This window comes from Andrographis paniculata, unplaced genomic scaffold (genome assembly GCF_009805555.1).
Source record: "Andrographis paniculata isolate CXL003 unplaced genomic scaffold, ASM980555v1 Contig82END, whole genome shotgun sequence".
Lineage (NCBI taxonomy): Eukaryota > Viridiplantae > Streptophyta > Magnoliopsida > Lamiales > Acanthaceae > Andrographis > Andrographis paniculata.
In genome coordinates, this window is record NW_026137620.1 from 1,587,625 (window position 1) to 1,609,288 (window position 21,664).

Here is a 21,664-nt window from a genome sequence, read left to right on the forward strand (position 1 = left end):
TCATTCTAATTCCGATGGCCTCCGTCGACCGTAAGTGTATCATTTATTACCCTCGTTCCTCAGTCTTTTGTTAAATTACCTTCACCTTGCTCATAAGTGATTTGCAAAAGAAATTTTGTGGACCAATGAGGAGGGGTAAGTGTGCAATATTATCAAACGGAGGCTTGTGGTTCTTTTAGTATTCCGATTTGGCTTTGCCGTTAAATTTTCACATGGCTTCTCTTCCTAGTTCGATCTCAGAACTTCATTTGACAATTTGAAGTTATGAGGGAAGGTTATCATCTAAAGACACTTCAAACATATCTTAGTATGACTTTTTACCCCTCCCGTAATTTTGCCTAAGTAAAAATTCAATAGAGATATAACGGTCCACAACAACAAAATATCAACACCATCGGTCTACTTTTGAATGGGGCGAGTGTGAAATATTTTTGTAACCACAAATAGATGAATTGAAATTTTAGAACCAAAATATTTTCTCAGCAAATTTCACAAACTACTGATATTTTTTGCAATTTTACTTGTATTGTTCAATAACTCTTAGAATTTACCTCTTCTATGCAATTTTATCTTCTATTCTTGTTTCACTGTAAATTTATTATATGTACCAAACATACTCTAAATATAATTGTTGTGATATCTTTATAAAAATACATTATTTATTTTTATAAAAGACCATATACAATCGAAGAAATAAAAGATAAATCATACTTTAAAAGAACAAAAATTGTATTTGTGAGTTTAAGGTTTTGAATTGTAAAAATTGTTTAATATGTTATAAATAAATATTATGTAATATTTTAAATATAAAATTAATTTTAACCGTAATATAAAATAAAAACATAATTAATACTCTCTGTCTCATAATTAAGTATTCATATATTTTTTTCATGTTTGATCTTTGAATACTAATTATTATATCAAAATTTATTACAAATCAAGAAAAAATTGTAAAAATATTTCTATTAGTGTCTTATAATACTAATATAATGACATTTATATAAAAAATTATACAAATATAAGAATATTTTTAAAGTTAAGTATAATGACTCAAAAAGTAAATAAATACCTTGTTATGGGACAGAGGGAGTAGTTAATTTACTATTTTCAAACGATAGAATATTAATGAATAATAATATCATAGCTAGAACACAAACACAGATAGAGCCAAAGTGCATGTATAAGTAGTAAACAAATATTATTGGAGTATATTTTTAAAATTATGTGTGTTTGGTTGACACGTAAAATTTAAAGAATTATATTTTTATTTTTAAAATAAGAGATAAAATTATAAATAAATAAACTTATTGATTAACGGATAAAATTTTTTACTTTGTCAATTCAAAATATATATTTTTTATTTAAAAAGTAAATATACTTCTATACTAATAACAAAATATTTTTAATTTCACTGACTAATAAAAAATATATATTTTTTAATTTATACTTCCTCCGTCTCAAACACCCTGCAATATATTTTTTTTGGTATATCCTCTACAATATTTTCAAAATAGAAAATAATTAATTATACTTGATCTCTACCCCACATTTTATCTTCTCACATCGTCCAAATAAAAAAAAAAATACATATTTCTCTCTCCATTCAATCACTTAATTTCTAAATTATCCTACTTAATACTACCTTCTTAAAAACTCGTATCAAAAATAAATATTGCACCTTATTTAGGACGGAGAGATAGAGGAAGTACAAAATTTCAAAAAGCTTATTTGATTTGAGACGGGAGTATAATTTTGATGGATCGATAATTAATGACATGATAAAGTCATGCAATTTTTAAGCAATCATAGAGATCCACGTGTAACAATACAAACCAAGTATCCATACACTTTTTTGTTTTTTTTTAATCCATGCATTACTACAGAAAAATCACGTGTTTTTAACACGTGACCGTAACCGTTCAACGGAAAACACACCGAAGACGAATATTCCCCACTTCATATGTGTGATCATTATTTTTTATTATTAAATATTTAAATAAGTAGCACTGTTCCTGAACAATATTATTGAACAAATAAATACTACCTCTATTCCACAATATTTTTCAATTTTATTATAAACACAATTTTTTAAAAAAAAATAGTAAGTAATTAAAAAATATTGATAAAAATAATTATAAATTAAAATTAAAATAATTTAATAATTTAATTAATATTAAATAAATTATAAATTATAAAATTTAAAATATGATTAGAGTGTATAATAATATTTTTAAAAAAATAAAGAAAAAATTATATAGAACGAACAGAAATTGCAAATATAAACATTTTATGTGAGACTGAGGAAGTATCGTCTAATGAAAATCGATTACTACACATATATAATAAAAAAAAAATCAAACATACAAAATATCATTTCTATAAAATTATTACAATTTTTTTGTATCTAACAATAAAAATAAAAAAAATGTAAGCACTAAACATACAAACTCTAATTTTTTCATTTCATATATATATATATATGAAAGTTTCCAATAAAATTATATTTATTTATTTATTTATGAAATATTATATTTAACTATTATTCGATTTTTTAGGAAAAATAAAAATTATTATAAAATACAAAAAGAAACGACCTGTTTATTTATTTATTTATTTTTTTCAAATAAAAAAATTTCTACTATTGATTTCATGATTTTCTATAAAACTATATTATTTTTTCTCACAAATTATCAAATAAAAATAATATTTAAACGAAAACTAAAGTTACCATCTACATTTCGAATCAAATCAAAACAAAAAACTTTATAAATTTTATTGTTAGATATTGAAAAGTATTTTATTATTTTTTTTTTAGTTTCAAAAATAAATCAATAATATCCCGATTCCTCATAAAATATTTGTTTTCGGTAATATTTTGTATAAGTATAAATGTGTTCTCTTTATATATTTTTTTTCCCATATCGGTTTTTTCAAAATAATTAATATATCATATACATTCATTATTTTTATATTATTTACACAATTTCATATACTTCATATAAAAAATATCTCTTCAAAATATTTTACAAAAAAAACACGCCCTATGCCTCTTTAAGAATAATAAAAATGATGTGTTTGAAAATTGAGAAAATTTTAAAATGGACAACTTTATAATAAATTTAAATGAATAGTATAATAAATTTTAAATATTTACATAAACACATGAAAAAATACATATGGTGAATTTACTTGAAATTAGATTTTATGTTTTGATTTGAATATTGGATTCTATGTAATATTTTGTAAAGAAAGATAATTATTCTATTTGTTCCATATTTTATGTTATAATAAAAGTGTGTTTTTTTTTTGAAAAAAATTTACGTATATCTTTTTTAAAAAATAATATATTATACATATTTATTATTTTTATATTTTCTACATAATTTTCTATGTTATAGACAAAAATAGATGGTAACTTTAAATTTTATATATGTAATTGAAATATAAATTTTATTTAGGAAATATTTGTTAGTATTGTAATTGAAATATAAATTTTATTTAGGGAAGTATGTAAAACTTTAATCATAATTCTAATGCTGGAGATACATGCACCATCAAATTTTTTTTTACAATGCTTTTAATAATTTTATAATATGTTTTCTTAAATAAAAATAATATCTTTTCGTCATTTAAAACGATATGCTCATTTCTTATGAATTATCATATAAAAAATATTATTATTATTGTTAATTAAAAAAAAAGTGCATTTTTTTTGTATTTTTTATTATAAAAGACAAAAATTAATAATTATTAACTATTTTTGTTAAAATTTATGTTTGAATATTTGAGCATATATTTGGGTGATGAAAAATTATATTTTAATAAAAAATTGTAAATATTGAATAGTAAAAAAATAAAAATAATTGTTAAATGAATAAATAGTCTTTGTTCTTTTTTTAAAAAAAAATTAATATACTACACATATTCATTATTATTATTATATTCTCAACACACATTGGCTATATCTCACATGATTTTATTTTATTTTTTTTATTTCCAGCAATTTCACAAAACAATAGAGTTTGTTAATTTGTAGGTATGATAGCTATGTTTGAGATTAAGAATAATAAATTTTTGATTGAAATAATTGTAATATAATATAAATAAATTTTAATTTGATATTTTAAATAAAAAATATTTTTTATTTATATAATACAAAAAATATATATTTAGTTTAATATTTTTTTTTGGAATAATTAGTCAATAAAAAAATGTGAGTTTGAAACTAACTAACAAAACACTAATATAATATTTTAAATAAAAATAATTATTTAATATAATATTTGTAAAAAAATATAAATATTATTAATAAATTATAATAAAACAATATTGAAAACAATAATAATTGACCGGTACTTTCTTTTTTAGTGTGAAATCATAGTTAAATATAATATTTTGAATAAAAAATTAAGTATTGAATCAAAATTGAGAATCAAAAGTCAGCTTAGTTATCATTTTAGATTGTTTGGTTAATATTTAAGTTATGATATAATATATTTAATTAAATATATATATATTAATGTGTTTTAAAAAAAATACTTTAATGAAAAAAAGAATTATACTACTTCAAACCAATCATAAAGTACACAGTAATTTTTTTTATTTTAATTTTTTAATATTAATTATTATATTAAAATGTAATTAAAAAAAATATAAAAATAAAAATACGTTTATTAATTTTTTATAATAGAAATACAATAATATATATAAAATAAATTATACAAATATAAAAATATTTTTAATGTTAAATTCTGTTGTGAAAAATGTGTTTATTTTTTTTGGCTGAAGTGTATATAATACAAATAAATACAAAATATATATTTACATAAGATTAATATAAATTAATTTTATAAAATTAGATCAACCACAGTTAAATAAATAAAATAATCTTTATACTAATTAACACATGAACACAACATGATTATTTACTCAAGTAAAGGAAATACAATCTTCAGCTCCTAAATAATTTTATTTTGTTCCCAATGTGTTGTGTAACCGTAACCAACAAATATTACACAAATTAACTGCCAACTATTTCTTTCATACTCTAGCTAACTCAAGAAAAGAATCAAGAAAACCACAAAATTTAAAAATTAATAAATAAAAATCGCGCACCGAAGAATAGCCGCTGACGGATTCCCACATTATCTAAAAAATAAATAAATAAAAATTGCGCACCGAAAAATAGCGGTTGCGGATTCCCATGTTATCTAAAAAAATAAATAAAGGTCGCACACCGAAGAATAGCGGCTGCGGATTCCCACGTTATCTAAAAAAATAAATAAAAATCGTGCGCCGGACTCTATTACATAGGCAATGGTAATACATGTTCGATCGGGCGTCCTAAACTCATTTCCGTGTATATGTAACACCAACTACGGGCAGATATAAGAAATTCTCCGAGTTTCGAAAGCCATAGATAGATTAGGCTACGAGAAACTATACATTTTATAAAGATTAACAAATTATGCGGCGCACATCTCTTAGGCATCTATCTTGATATAGAAGACAAAACGGCGAACATATATATTTCATCGCATTCGACAGAAATTTCAAGTATTAGAGAAAGATGAAGTCGAAAAAAAATTGCTTCAACTGAGTGCATTTCAGTTACTTCTTATTCGGGTAAAATAATTGCCTAACGGTCCGAGTTTTTCAATCTTGAATCTACCTGGACTCCAGCATTGTTTCCAAAATGTCGTAATGACCATATCCATGAAAAACAACGTTGATGGGACTGTCCTCCTCGTCTTTCTCATACTCCTTACCATAATCCGCGATTTTTATGAAATTCTCAGTGCCCTCCTCTTTCATGTACACGGATATGGAAGTCCTGTACCAACATTTAATTAGACAATGATATCCAGAAGTTTCGAACAAAATGACGTAATTAAACTGTATCAGATAGCGTTCAACAATATAGCACATTATATTGGGTACACACAAAATAAGTCTGCGCCGGAATCAGGAATTTAAAGAAAAGATAACCATAATCCAAAAAGCATGCTCGAATCTCCAACGTGTTTTTATATATGGTATTATTCCAATTCGTTGGAGATCATATATAAATTTGTGTCACACGTCATTCCACAAATGTATGAGCATTAACTAGAGATTCATGACATATTGTAATTTTTCTTTCGGTGCTGTCTAATAGGAGGCAATAAAAACCTTTGAACTGAGAATCAAATAAAACTATCGTAAGTTTCTTATCTTGATCGAGTGATGTATCCCTTTGAAAACGAATCCAATTGATAGGCTAAAATGATGTGTTACACAAATAGCTAAAACAGATCAAGTGAATTCTCAAGGATATTAGCCTAGGACCGAAACAAACCTACAATTTGCCGACAATATATGGAAGTTTCGACCAGAATCAGCCTTGAATATAACCCTCTAACATAATTTGATCAAAAGCATAAGATACCGAGGAATTCATAGCTAAAGAAGAAGAAAATTCAGAAATGCACTAATTGACCCACAAGCATGCTTCAAAACAACTCGAATTCACATAAATAGCATAATTAACATGAACGATTAGCAGAATTAAAAGATTGCATACATTCTATCATGAGATATCATTTACATAATCACTGGGTCTAACTTCTAACTACAAGGATCAATTACTACAATCATTTAAGTTTTGTAAATGAATCTAAATTCACCAATGTTGTTATTTGCTTGGTTAATCAATCCATTCCATAATTCTTCGACAAATTACATCCCTCCCGGGATAAAGTAAGCTCTCCCCCTCGATATTCTAATTCATTTCAATCTCTCATACAAAACATACAAATAATAAGATAAGCCCTAACAAGACTCACCTAAGAACATGTGAAGCCATCAACAACTCAGGTTCTCCACCCCAGGCAAAGGGCTGCTCAATTCCCTTCACATACTTATCGAAATCTTCATCAAGAAACCTAGAACACACAGCGGTAACAACATCTTGATTAAACCAAGTTTTTTCAACCAAAAAATCATTCAGTCAAGACTTTATATGAAAATTCTCGAGACACACCACTCTACTTCTTCTCGCCTCTTCAACAGCTCTTCGACCACCTGAACACATGAACACAGTCAATAAAACATATAATCTATGCTACCATAGATTGACAAACAAAAATTGAATATGTATGTATGTATGTATGTATATATATATGAATATGTGTGTACTTGAGCTCTTAATTCATCAGCAAGCTCTGTCTCACGATTCTCGTCTGGAGCTTCTCCACCATTTCTCAAGCAGGCATTGCGCGCTATTGCTCTGAACAAACACCTTCCATCTGCTAAAACCCCTGCAACAGAACGAAAAACGATGATCCAACAATCTCTGAGGCGTGTTAGTTGGAGGAAGATGATAACGAGAATTGCTTATTACAGTTAATTTCGAAATCGAGCAGAAGAACAAAAAGGCAAAACGAAACAACAAAAAATGAATACGACACAAGCAAGGAGTTCAAGCACAATCTGAAGATAGGATTTCGGCAAAATAAGCATCAAAATGGAATCAAGCAATCAATCAGAACGATTTGTCTCACCAATCACCCGATATTTACAAGGCTTCTCTGCAATAAGCTCCTCCGCCGGCACGGAGACCTCGGAAGTCGGTTCGGACTCCACCACGTGCGCGGCGGCCATGCTCGCGCTGGCGCCGAAGAGGAGCCAAGCCGAATCCGGATGGTGAAGCCACCGCGCCGGTCTAGCGTCCCACGCAACGTTCCAGGAGCCTTCCCCCGGATTGACGGCGTCGTGGTCGTGTCGGCTGAGGAGAGCGGCGCGGCGGCGACGCCAGTAGGAAGGCAGGAGGGAGTTCCAAATAGAAGCGGCTCCAGTGCCCTGGGGAGGACATTGAAAGGGGGCGCGGTAGGTGGGATCTCGAAGAAGCGGCGGCGGCGGCGGCGGCGAGTGGTGGAGGGAGGAGGTGCGGAGGAGTCGATCAAAGGAGGCGGCGAGGCCGTGGGCGTAGTGAGAAACGAGGAAACAAGGCCTTGGACGGGCGCAGAATACGCCGAGCATCACCAGAATCGGTTTTGTCCTCTCTCTCTCTATCTCTATCTGTATCTGTATCTCTCTCCTCTGTGAGTCTGATTCTGAGCTACTACTGATGGTGATGATGATGGTGCTGACGATGGAGGCTGATACCAAAATGTGGCTCCTTCTTCCACCCACACCCAATGCTCTGCTCCCCTTCTCTTCACCACTATTCTCTCTCTCTACCCAATTCGCTCACTATGCCAACTGTTTAATAAATAACTATCCTACTTAAGTTTATTAAATAAAAAAAATAATTTTTTTATTTTTTTTAATTGAAGTAATCCGTCCGTCCCATAATTTATCTCTATTATTTTTTATCCACCTAATTAAAAAAAATATAATTATACAAATTAATTATATTTTAAATTTTATAATATTTTAATAATATATTTTTTAATTATTTACTAATTATATTATATCTAAAATGTAGCTCATTCAAATGTGATAAATTAGATTGGACGAAAATAGTAAATAACTATCCTACTTAAGTTTATTAAATAAAAATAATAATCTTTTATTAAGTATATATTATTATTTTTTATAAAATATTTTTGTTTTAGTAAATATGTACCGCCTCCGGTCTCATATAATTTTTCATTAATTTTTATTTTTGTCTGTCCTATAATTTGTTATTTTTATTTTTAAAAATATAATTATACATTTTAATTACATTTTAAATTTTTTCTTAATTTTAATTGAACTATTTACCTATTTTAATCTTAATCTATAATTATTTTTAATAAATAATAATTATTTTTTCTAATACACTTTTTAATAAGCCCAAAATATCTGGGATGAAGTAATATTTTATTATAAACTTACTATAAATGTTTATTTTATATACGTCATGCTAGAAAAAATTATATATTACACTACTTTTAACTACCCGATATCGTTAATATATTATTGCTCTCTCCATCCCACTTAATTGTCTTATTTTGTTTAGACACGAAGTTTTATATATTGTGTAATTAGTAAGTAATTAAGAAGTATATTAGTAAAAATAATTATAATTTAATACAAATAGTTATAAATTAAAATTAATATGACAAAATAATTTAATTTAATTAAAATAATAATAAAAAATTAAAAATTTGATTAAAGTATATAATTATATTTAAAAAAAATTGAAAGGAAAAATTACGTGGGGACAGACGAAAATAAAAATAGCTGATAAATTAAGTGGGATGAATGGAGAATTTCTTAAACTATGCGCCAAAAAAATAAATGCTTACCTTTAACCAGACGGAGAGAGTACATATTTATTTTAATATTTTCATAATAATGTTTATAAGTCATAAGTTTACATTTATTTATTATTTTATTAAGTTTTGAATATTAATTACTATATACAAATTAAGAGAAAAATACACATATATTTTTATTAGTATTTAATAATTAATATTCCCATCGCGGTCTAATCTAATACTCTGCAATTTCCATGTATGGCATGTGAAATCTAAAGACGTAGAAATCCACAACCGTTGTCATTTGGGTAAGATCCGGATAACTCCCTGTTGAACCAAATAATCTGCAAACTAACCAATAAAATAAATCACACTTAGTATGACATGTGATAATAAAAAAAATTACTATCAGATTTCTAAATAAAGAGCATGTTTGTTTGGGATTTAATTATTTTGTTTGATTTTACCGAACAAATAAATGTTGGTGAAAGTTATTAATTATACATATAAACAAAAATCATAAATGAATGTATTGGCTGTGATTTTAAATTAAAATTAAAATTATTATTTATATACGTTTTTCAATAATAAATTATTAAAAAAAATTCAAATTTATATTAATTCAAACACAAGTATGTTTCTTGGACAGAGTTTGGGAAAAATTGAATTTGGGTTTGATTTTTATTTGGATTTTGTGATTAGTTTGGATTTTGTTGTTTCTTGTGTGTTTGGGTTTGGTTGGAGTTTGGAGAATTTTGATGTGTATTGATTTGACGGATAATGAATAAAATAATATAAATGTGTATTAAATTTAATTGATAAAATTTATATTGTATGATTTGATTATGAATTTATATTATACACAACATATATATATTTAAATTTTTATTTATTTATATTATAAAAATTTTATTTTTTACAAAATGACATATATATTGTATATATATATATTTTTATTTAATTATAATAAATATTAAATAAAAATTTATTTTTATTTTATTTTAAAAAAAAAACAGGGACCCCTTGGAGAAACATACCCAAAATACTAGAGCATTAGTATCTACTTTTTGTTCTCTATATTGCTTTATCTTTTTGCTATATCAACCGGATACATTTTCCAATGTTATAATCCTTCCGTCCCACATGAGTTGTCCCTATTTTCTATTTTCTCCGTCCTACATAATTTGTCCTTTCATTTTTTAGAAAATTGATTATACACTTTAATTATATTTTAAAATTAAAATTTTTTTATCTTAATTAAACTATTTAGTTATCTTAATTTATAATTATTTTTACTAAATAATAATTATTTTTACTAATACACTTCTTAAAAAGGCTTCAGCTTTCTTCGCCTAGGACGTTGTCTGGGCCAAGAGCCACAAAGTTCTATTAGGTTCTTAGTAGCAATCGTCGGGCAACAACATCGCGTAAGACGAGATGGTTCTCTCCCACTCACACGGGTTTTTCTATGTGAGGTGGGGCGTACGTAAGAGCGGAACTTAGATAGAACGCGGAGCGCTGTGGTTTTGTAGAGATTTTCGAAGAGAAATGGTAAGAAGGAAGTGACAGCAGTGAACGAATACGCTAATAAGCTCTTTGCAAGTATTCGTAGCCCAGGCACCTGCCATAACCTGAGCAAACCTACCTGGACGGGTTCCTGAGTTGCTGCCGATTGAAGAAGCGCCAAGTTCCAATCAGCATCTTTCCTGCTTAGATCCATACAACCCTTTTTTAGTGAACAATGCCGGTCTTTCTGCTTATTGAGATCTTCTTTGAGCTTCCAAAGTCACCTACTTCGTCTTGGGTGGAGTGGGCCATCATTCGCTAGTCTTTTCTACGTGATATTTGGCCGGTCAATGTCATTCTTTGTATTGCTTGACTGGAGTCGTCCCTAAGGGCCCCGAAGGCCCAAGAATGAGTGAAGGCTGCATTCGCTGAGCCCGGCAGCTCTGATTGATTGTTGGACTTACTAACTCTATGTTTGAGAGGAGTCCAATTGTGCAACAGAAAATGTAAGCAATCTGGTCGTAGGTCGGGTTAGCAGACTCAAGATCGGAAAAAATTTTGCGCCGAGAGTGAGATTAGTAGCCGAATTGTCTCATCTTTGTTTCCCGGGCCTCTAGTGAGTTACAGAGAGAGTTCGAAAAGGTCAAATCTTTGATGATTCCATCATCTATGATTGAGTTGGGAAAACTTCTGGATAGGTATCCAATTTTTCGCGCTCTTGCTACGGTTAAACGATCCTCTTCGGATAATTCGTCCAACCCCAGTGAAGTCAAACAGCGTAATGAGTAGTTGGCCGCTAAGGAAGCCTTCACCTACTTTCTTTGATAGGCATAGCATTGCAAGCAAATAGAGAGCTTACCCTTTCTTTCTATTAGAGTCGCGAGCTTGTTTACGTCGGTCCTCTAGAAAATATCCTATGTCACTAGAACAGGTGAGGAAGACCGGAAATCACTGTACTGGCAATTCAAGATTTAGTCCCTTTGGTGGATTGAAAATGAATCTCTTTCGCTAGCAGTAGTTGAGTTGATTCGACGAGTCTTTGGGTATCCCACCTCGAGAAAGAGTAAGCTGCGACTACAGAATCACCTGTTCGAGAATTTAGCTAGGTCCCTCTTAAGATCATTTCTATCTCACGAATTGGATTCGAACCAATCTGACGTTCCTTTCTTGCGGCGGGTCCACCATAGTTTTCTTTTCCTATCTAGGGTTTTTCAAAAAATCTATCTTGCTCTTACTAGAAGGATCTCTTGGGACCAACCCTCTATACCCAAATCCAAATTGATGTTTTCATGGTCAATCATTTGCTTCATTGGTTCCAACGGTGGCAGCCAACCTAAAAAGAGCGATTGAGAGTGGGTTTCACTGAGGAAGGAAATACCCACAAGGCTGTTGCTAAAATCAACTATTTATATACTTATGTTAAAATGTTAATTAATAAAATATATTTGTTATTAGTATAATTTCATGGAATACAAAATTTTAAAAATTATAAAAATATTACAAAATTAAAATATAATAACAAATCTAATACTTCCAGCCCGTAAAAAATGAATCATTTTGTTAGGGATACATTATTTTAGATAGTGTAGATCACTGTGTTATTAATAATAAGTTATGATATTATTTTGTTATTTTTTATATGAGTAATGTTGTTGATATTTTAAATATTTTTATAATTATATATCAATAAAATATATATGGAATATAGACATCATTTTAAATATAATAAAATTTTATATAATAGTAATATTTTAAACAATTTTGAGCTTATTTAAGATATTATTTCGTTTCCTTGCTAAATCAAATTAAAATATAAGTGAAAGCTACAAACAATTTAAGTTTAATATTTAATCAACAAAAAATTGAATATTTATAAGATATACAATGATCAACGTTACACCACTAATGCACAAAAATTGGCCCTACTAACAAGATTTGGTCGGACTCAAAATATATTTATCAATAATTATCTTATAATCATCAACAATTATTTCTTCTATTTTCTTTCAATTACGATATTCTTTTTCTATAAATTTCCTACAAAAACAAAACAATATGTATTCAACAAATTGAAAATTTTTAACATAAAAAATCAATATATTATATTCAACAAACACATAAAATTATTATTAATGCGAGAAAATACAATCGAGACAAAAAATAAAAAAATAGAATACATAGAATACAATAAAGAAGCAAATAATACTACCAATAAAATTAAAATTAGAGAATAATACAAAATTTAAAACACACACTTACCTTTTATGGAGAGTCATTGCGGGCGACCGAGAGTAAAAATAGAAATTTGGAATTAAAAAAATATAAATATATGTAAATGGAGTTTTAGGGAAATAAAATAAGATGGGGTAGTTTTAGAAAAAATTTCGATGGTTTAGATAATTATCTTCAATTTACCGATATTACAATCAATAAATATAGTAATATATTAATTAAAATCATATCTATTAATTTGTATCTTAAAATGAATAACAAACAAGTACGATTTTACCCTAAACTCATTCAATTTTTCACTTACATTGTAGAACCGAATTTTACGTCCCCTAATTTTTATTATTTTTCATTTTATTAAAATTATTATTTATTTTATATAATAAAATTTTAATATATTAAAAATTAAAAATTATGTAATCATTATTAGAAAAATATAATTATTTTATAATACAAAATTTTAAAAAATCATATATTGATTATTTTATAAAATTAAAATAAAAAAATTAAATAAAATATTTATTTCTATATGTAATTTTATATATTAAATAAAAATTAATATATATAATATATATTCATATTATATTAAAAATATATATATTTTTTTCTCTCCTTATCAACGAACACTTGAATTTGGGCTGACCCGACCCGACCGATTAGAACAAGGTGCACACTATCCCGACATGCTACTTTTCCTTTCGCCTTTCTTCTGTCAAAAAGCCCGTGGCACGTCGCACAAAAGAAAGAAAGACGTTAAATTTCGGGAAAAAAAGCTTGTTAAGGCCATCTCCAAATTTTCTCTTCATTTTTACAGTTGCTACAGTAAAATTATAGTCTAATCATCAATTTCAATTTTTACTCTAAAAAAACGTATATTTTCTATATATTCATTTTTTATATTATTTTATATAATTTTTTATATTTATAAATTACACCCAAATTTTAATTTATCTTTGCATTAGGTCCATATACATATAATTTATATTTTATTTAAAAGTTACATATATGAAAATTAATATTTATAATTAATAATTATTACAAATAAAATTATTTTAAATAAATAATTAAATACTATCAAGACAAATATAATATAATCATTATATCACAAGAGCACAATCATTATATCACAAAAGCACCACAATTATATCACAAGAATATAATGATTATATCACAAAAGTACAATCATTATATCATAAGAGCACAATTATTTTATCACAAGAGCACAATCATTATATGACCATTATATCATAAAAGCACAGCCATTATATCACAAGAACATATAACAAAAACATAATTTTTTTTATCACAAGAGCAAATAAATATATTACATGAGCGCAACCATTATAACACAACAGCACAATAATTATATCACAATTTTTTAAAAAATAAAATTATATAATATACCGAAAAATTAAAATTACACCATTCAATACCCAAAATATAAAAAATACACCAAAAACTCCACTCCATTTTCGAGTGGAGGTACAGTGTCACTGCCCCCCATTTTTTACACCCCATGGGGTTGGAGATGATCTTAGTCGAATCGATCGATCGATCGATGGTAGAAGAAGCATTTTGAGGAGAGAGAGGATTGATTGAATCGCCGGTAGTAGGCTTTTCCAATTTATTTGGTGGCACAATTTGCGGCGCTCGATTCGATTTTGTTGAGGAGGGATTCGTTGCCGGCCGGAGAGGTCGGGTTGGGAGGCGCCGCTCTTCGACATTTCCTCTTCATCTGTGTAAGTTGACAGATCCGTGGTTGGGGAAATAGATAGATTATTGATGATCTGGATCACAATTTGGTTGAATCACTGTAGGTTTGGTTTGGTTTCGATGGTTGAGATTTAGGAAGGATGATGTATTATGGCTGGGGAATATAGATGGAATTAGGTTTTATCCAATCGATGGAATTAGGTTTTATCCAATCGGTGGAATTAGGTTTTAATCTCAGTTTTGATGATGATTAGGGAAAACACATCAGGAAAAATGTCATGTGAACTGTGAATGGCACTCATCCCATCGACCTTCGAAACCCTAGTGCCTTCCCGATACATCGCCTTCACAATTCCCGGCCATCCCCACCGGATTGCTGTCCTCGATTCGCCGGCCGCCGCCTCTGAGGATGCCGCCGCCTCTACAGCGGCCATGCGGGTTCCACTTGGCCGCGAATCCGACTGGATTTTCTCCACCTTCTCCGGCCACCTCCAGCTCCTCCTCTCTTCCCCCACCTCCCAACCTCTCTCCCGCCTGATCTTAATTGGCAACCCGCAGGCCTCCCCGCACCCTATTTCCTACGATTATTCCACCGTCATACCTAATTCCGCAGCGCCGCCGCGGAATTTGGCGCCGCTGTTGTTAGCCCTAACCCCCAAATCAGCGACCGGAGAAATTCCCGAACCGGCGGTTTTCTTAGACTACGAAGATGAGGTAATTCGAAGCTCGATTTTGGAGATTTGCGAGGGGCCTCGCGTTGGGGAGATGTTGATCGAGAACGTCGAGCTGGAAATCGACGGCGGTAAGGAGTTTAGGAGGCGGCTGAGGTTTAAGAGAATGCCGAATTTCATCCAAACTCAGATTAGTATCCATCCAAAGGAAGAATCAAAGCTCGAGAGCTTGGATTCCATGGAATTTGATTTAGACTCCAACGAATTAGTTCAGCCGTATCTAATCCCCATGGTTGCAGGAATTTCAGTGCTCTGTAATTTTTTGGAAGATCGAATTGTTCCAAGGGCCTTATGTTTGGGGGTTGGAGGAGGAGCTCTGCTTATGTTTCTGCATACCAAATTGAGCTTTGAGGTCGTCGGCGTCGAGGCCGACGCCGCCGTGATTCAAGTGGCGAAGAGATATTTTGGGTTAGAATGCAATGACACAATCGATTTGATCGTCGAAGATGCAATTAAATATGTTAATGATCTGTCCATTGATGTAGCTGAGGGGAATAAGTTTGATGTAGTTATGGTTGATTTAGATTCTGATGACGCAGAGTTCGGCGTTTGCGCGCCGCCTCGTCAGTTTGTTTCTGAGTCTGTTTTTCGAGCCATCAATGGCATTCTATGCGACAAGGGAGCTCTGATAATAAATGTGATACCTTTGAGCAAGTTAAGTTATCAGGGGTTGATTAGTGAGGTTGGGAAAGTGTTTGAGGAGCTGTACGAGATCGATGTTGGAAATGGCGAGAATTTCGTTCTTGTTGCGACAAAATTGAGAATTGAATCTGCATTCGATGCAGATGAGTGTGGTTTCTTGAGGAAGTTGAGATTGGTTGTTCCGGGATCTTATCTAGATTCAATTCGGAAAATCCCAAAAACCAATTGATCTGATCCGACATTGTTAAATTCGAAAATGTCTTGATTCTTACCCCGTGCAGTTGTTGGATTCAATTTATGCATAAATACGAAAGACAAGAATCAACAGCAACGATTGCCCGAGAGTAATTATGAGAATTTTTCTCGAGTTCTATAATTTGGAGGATTCAAACGCAGGTACTATGTGTTCATTCATAATGTTCTATGCGTTAATTCATACTTTGGTTGCTATGAAAATGTGCATTTGTCTTTTAATTTTTCGTGATAGTTTGAGTTTGCTTTGCTACCATTGCTACCTATTGCAACTTTATATTCTTCTTTATATTTTAAATTGAGCATTTGACAAGAAATTGGCTAGCTAGTATGTTACAATGAATCCGAATGTGTTGATACCTCGATGAATGATGTTTATTTTTAACTAGGATGCGAATGCCGTGTTAAAAGTGAGGTATTTTGTTTGTCTTCGGTTGCATTTCTCAAGAACTTAAGTGATATTTGTTTTCTTTGCCTGTTGTGATTGAATTTATGTTTTTTTTTCGATCTTTTTAACCCGAAGTTTTCTACCACCCTATGATTCTGTGAATTGTTGGTATGTGAGCTCACGGTCACATGTCTAATCCCGCCCTCCCTTACGGGACTTGACAGTTATGTTTTATAGGTGAAGTATGTTGTGGTAAAAGTATTTTTTTACAGTCACCTTCTCCGTTATTTCTGTAATTATTTTCTCAATATTTTTTCTATAACGAGACTAACTACCTTTATGAAAACTACATCATCACGCACATATTACCTTTTCTAAAACCGATTACCTCTAATAAAAATAACACAAAAAAGAGAAGAACTAATTAATTTTTCGATGACAGAGGTACTCCGGACCTGTTGCCCTTGTTCAATATGGTTACTTCGACTATATTGAAACGGCGCAAAATGGAGATTGGCGCCGTACCTGATGGCTAAGTCATGGGAGGATCCGATTGGAGCTAACGGTCCGAGACTCTTTCTTTTCGAGCTTCCTCGTCCCTAAATCATGCGACTTCATTACAAATTGTTGCTGAGTTATGGAACGAGGCTTGAATTTCAACCTGTATTTGGTTATGCAGCACGCTAGCCTGTAAAGTTACCAAACGATTGTCACATGGAATCTTGTTGTCAACGTGTTGTGCTGAAGCTTTTTCGGCAACTGCATTGTCCTTCGACATGCTCAGAGGCGGATTTAGAAATTCTTTTTACTGGGGCACAATAAATAAATTAAAAATAAAATATATACAAATATTAATATTAATATTAAAAAATAAATTATTATTGATAATATAAAAATATTAGTAATAAATATTGCTTTTATATATTTATACTTTTAAAATATAAATTTGTTATTTTAATTAGATTATATTTTAATTATTTTGGATAACGAATGATATTTTTGCATAATTGTAACATTTTAGTGGCAGCACATATATTAAATCATAAAAATATTCTATAAAATTGGTGGCACATGGACATGCCAGAGTTTTTTTGATGAAATAGTAGAATTGATTAAAATATGAAATGCCTATATATTATTGTTTATTCTTTTATGTATACAGTACTTGATCTATTGTCATAAAGCCCTTTTTTTTTTTTCTAAAAAAATAAATAAATATAATACTATTTACAATTTATTTTCTGTTCGAAATATTATATAAAAAATATTTTTTTTTTTATGCGATTCATATATATATTATTTAAAAATATCACATTCAAAATCAAAATTGAACTTAATGTATTATTACATCAAATATTTATTCCCTATTCAACATATATGGTTTATTTTTTAATCTTTTTTATTTATGGCATAAAAAAAAAAGAGATCCGGATCCTGTGGTGAACACTTCGAAATCAGCACATGCTGATCCTCCCAAATCAGCCCTCCTATCACCACTCCCTCCTCCTTCACCGCCACTTCCACCTCCACCCACCACATCCACCAACTTCTCTTCTTTTCCTTCACTACCACAGCGGCAGTCTCCTCTTCCATTTCCATCCAAGCTGTCCTCTAACACTACTGTCGCCGTTTTCTCCATCTCCACGAAATTGTCCTCCTCTACCACCACTGCCGCCACCGCCGCCGCCGCCTCCTCCACCACCACCCCCTTCTTCTCCTCCACCCAGTTGTTCGTGTGCTACTACCATCAACACCAGTCCACCACCAACAAACTCAACTGTTTGCCACCACCAACACAACCCTACTCATCATCATCATCAGAATTCATCATCCTTCAAGATCCGAGGGTTGAAATTATTTTCAACACAGTACTGAAAACTAAGCTTTCTACACCTGATCCGAATCCAAAAAAAAGAAGAGAAAACTAACTCCTAAAAAAACGATACTTATTCAACAAAGTAAATTTTGACTTGATTTGATCAGTTATAACGACACATAAAGTCCATATTATTAGTTAGATACATCAATACATACGATTCCGTTCACTCACAAATATATATATTTATTTTGAATTTTTAATTACAAAATAATCATTTTATTAAATATACTATTTTTTTCACAAATATTTCTACTATACTACCATATCAATACTTTTATATAAAAAATATAAGGGCAAAATACACTATTTTTAATTACATATTGCAATTAAAATATTATTGTTTTTTAAAAAACTTGATGCAAAAATAAATATATACTTAATTAACTTGACGGAATGAATATAATTGTACCTAAAACAATGAATGACCGAAAACATAAATAAATAAATTATTAGGTTTTGTTTTTAAAATATTAATTTGAATGTAATTTTTTATAAAAAAAAATAATAAAAATATATATATTTATAAAGATATGGATGATTATTTATTAAAAAAAAATTAAATGAAACTCTAAAAAGAACAAAGCCGATTAATTATTTGTTATTGTTTGAATTGCTTAGGTCATATATCTAACAAATTCATTTAAATCCAACAACTCGCCCTAGTTTAATTAAGCTATAGTATGATATAGAGGTGAGATTTAAATTTTTGTAACTGTCCAATTTTTAATCATAGAAAATACTCATTTCACATATACAATTCAATTTTGTTCACTTCATTTATATTGTTGTACATACCTCCAAAAACACCTGAACTTGAAGAAGACTCGAAGATAAAAATGGAGTCGGAGCTCCCAGGCCGCAGATAGAGGCGGAACCAGACTTTTTTGAAGGGGGTTACTCTTTCAAATTTTTAAAAATATTAAGTGTGTTTTTTTTTTTTGTCAAAACAAACCTACATATTTTCCACGAAAAATAATATATTATACACGTATTATTTTTATATTACATACACAATTTTTTATATTTCATATAAAAGAAAATCTCATCAAACTATTTCACAAAACAAACACTCTTAGAATTTATTTATTGTCGGATAATTTGGAATTGTCATATATTAGAAACCTTGCACAATTACAAACCATAATGACAACAATTATATATATTGTTTTGTAATATTATTTAAAATACATTATTTCACTTTTAGAAAAATCATCAAACATATTTAATTGGAGTTTTTTTTTTCTTTTTAAAGAATTTTTACTATTCTTTACTTCCAAAAAATAAAAAAAATTAAATCAAATTTTTGTTTTAATTTTTTAATATTTTACTAAAAAATAATTTAAAATATCATATCAAAACTTATTTATATTATATTAAACAATTAAATTTAAATTTTTTACCATTTAAAACTTAAACCCAAAATTAAAACCTCAAAATAAATACATTTTATATAATTCTTTTAGCACTTTTTAAATTTATTCTTATGATTTTTAAGATTATATATAAATAAAATTATATATGTAATAAAAAATTTGTTGGGGGGTGGGGGAAGGGCTCTGCCCCTACGTACATTCGCCCCTACTGCACAACATTCCGACAAAAATAGAGCTTGGCGGCGGAACTTATAGATTAATCTAATCTTAACTCCCAAAAACTTGAAAAATATGGTTCAATCCCCATGTTTATAAGTTGGAGGAAATAGATGAAGAGTTTGAAGAAATAATTACAATAATTTCCTAAAATTTAGGAGATGGTTGCAATTTTAGGTTATATTTAGTGAGAAACACAAAACAACAAACACGACAAAAAGAAGACACATCTTATCCTTAAAGTTTATTATTTTATTTTGATAAAATAGCATAAAATTTCTCTGTAGTATTTCGAATGTGTTGAAAACTCCATTTGGTTTTAAAATTCCATAAAATCTATTTTGTGGTTTCTAAAATGTTGCACATTTTTTCCTTTCTTCAAAATTAAACTAACGACGTTAATATTTTATATGTCTGGAACGTTATAGTCCTTAGCAGAAATTTGACCAACTTTCTGACTTTAACTAGTTTTTTTTTTTTCACTCATACACACATAAAGACATTTGCACGTAAAACACACACACAAGCTTACACATACACATAACATCAAAACTTACAGTGCTGCGCCGCCGACGTCTTCCTTTCTTTTTTCTTCTTCTCCAACATAGACATCTAAAATTACATCAAAACTTACAGAACCACCATCTATGTCTTTTTTCTTCTTTCTTCTTCTCATTTCTTATATTTTTTTCACCTATGTTATTTTTTTTAAACTCATATATACACATATACATACATATTATTTCTTTCTTTTTTATTTATTATTATTATTTAATTATATTTTTTTAAAATATAAGTAAAATAACTAAAAATGTCCTTCTCTTTTAATTAATATATTTTGAAATGCCTTAGGAAGAGTACTTTTTTAATTTCACATATCAATATATCAATTTTTCTACAAAAAATTGTAGTTTGGGCGCGTGAAATGCACTCACGTTAACTCTTAACAAAAAATGGAGGGTTTTTTGCAACATTTTTTAAACCACAAGTAAATTTTATAGAACTTTAAGATCATATAGGGTTTTCAGCACATTCAGATAACCACATGGAATTTTTATACTATTTTGCCTTTTATTTTCATAGTTTATCCATAGATTTTATAAGTATTATCCATTTATGTCCAAATTTATGTTGTCTTTTTGTTAATTTTAATCTATTTTATGTTAATAAATGTTTCCAACTTATTTTTATGGAATTTCTAGTAGATTTTAGTTTAAACCATCGAAATCATCCGTTTAGGCTCGAAGCCGTGCAACGGCTCCACCGCCTGAGCCGCTCCTAGTCTGATGACGAACAGACTATTTAGAGTATTTCCGAAACCGACACCCACCGAGTTCCCGAAAGATGTCAAACATCCAAATTTTAGGCTTCAACATATATATATATATATATATATTAATGTTTTTGTTCATTAAAATAATTCAGGAATATTATTGAAATAGACATTCAAATTAGTTATCAAATTTATTTATGGCGACAAAAATGACTAAATTAGATGCCGACCATTATAA

General features: G+C 29.3%; 2 protein-coding genes across 2 annotated transcripts; one reads left to right on the plus strand and one right to left on the minus strand.

The window, feature by feature from the left end:
- Window positions 1–5,430: 5,430 nt before the first annotated feature.
- Window positions 5,431–8,234, minus strand: LOC127241527 (uncharacterized). The gene is made up of 5 exons (XM_051260639.1): window positions 7,542–8,234; window positions 7,177–7,298; window positions 7,022–7,062; window positions 6,825–6,923; window positions 5,431–5,833 (listed from the first exon to the last, which is right to left on the minus strand). Exons 1-5 carry the CDS (start codon window positions 8,017–8,019, stop codon window positions 5,668–5,670), a joined length of 906 nt encoding a protein of 301 aa, XP_051116596.1. The 5' UTR covers window positions 8,020–8,234; the 3' UTR covers window positions 5,431–5,667.
- A 6,164-nt stretch (window positions 8,235–14,398) lies between these two features.
- Window positions 14,399–17,503, plus strand: LOC127241494 (uncharacterized). Its single transcript, XM_051260578.1, has 2 exons — window positions 14,399–16,441; window positions 17,128–17,503. The coding sequence occupies exon 1, from the start codon at window positions 14,964–14,966 to the stop codon at window positions 16,272–16,274; it is 1,311 nt and encodes a 436-aa protein (XP_051116535.1). The 5' UTR covers window positions 14,399–14,963; the 3' UTR covers window positions 16,275–16,441; window positions 17,128–17,503.
- Window positions 17,504–21,664: the final 4,161 nt, after the last annotated feature.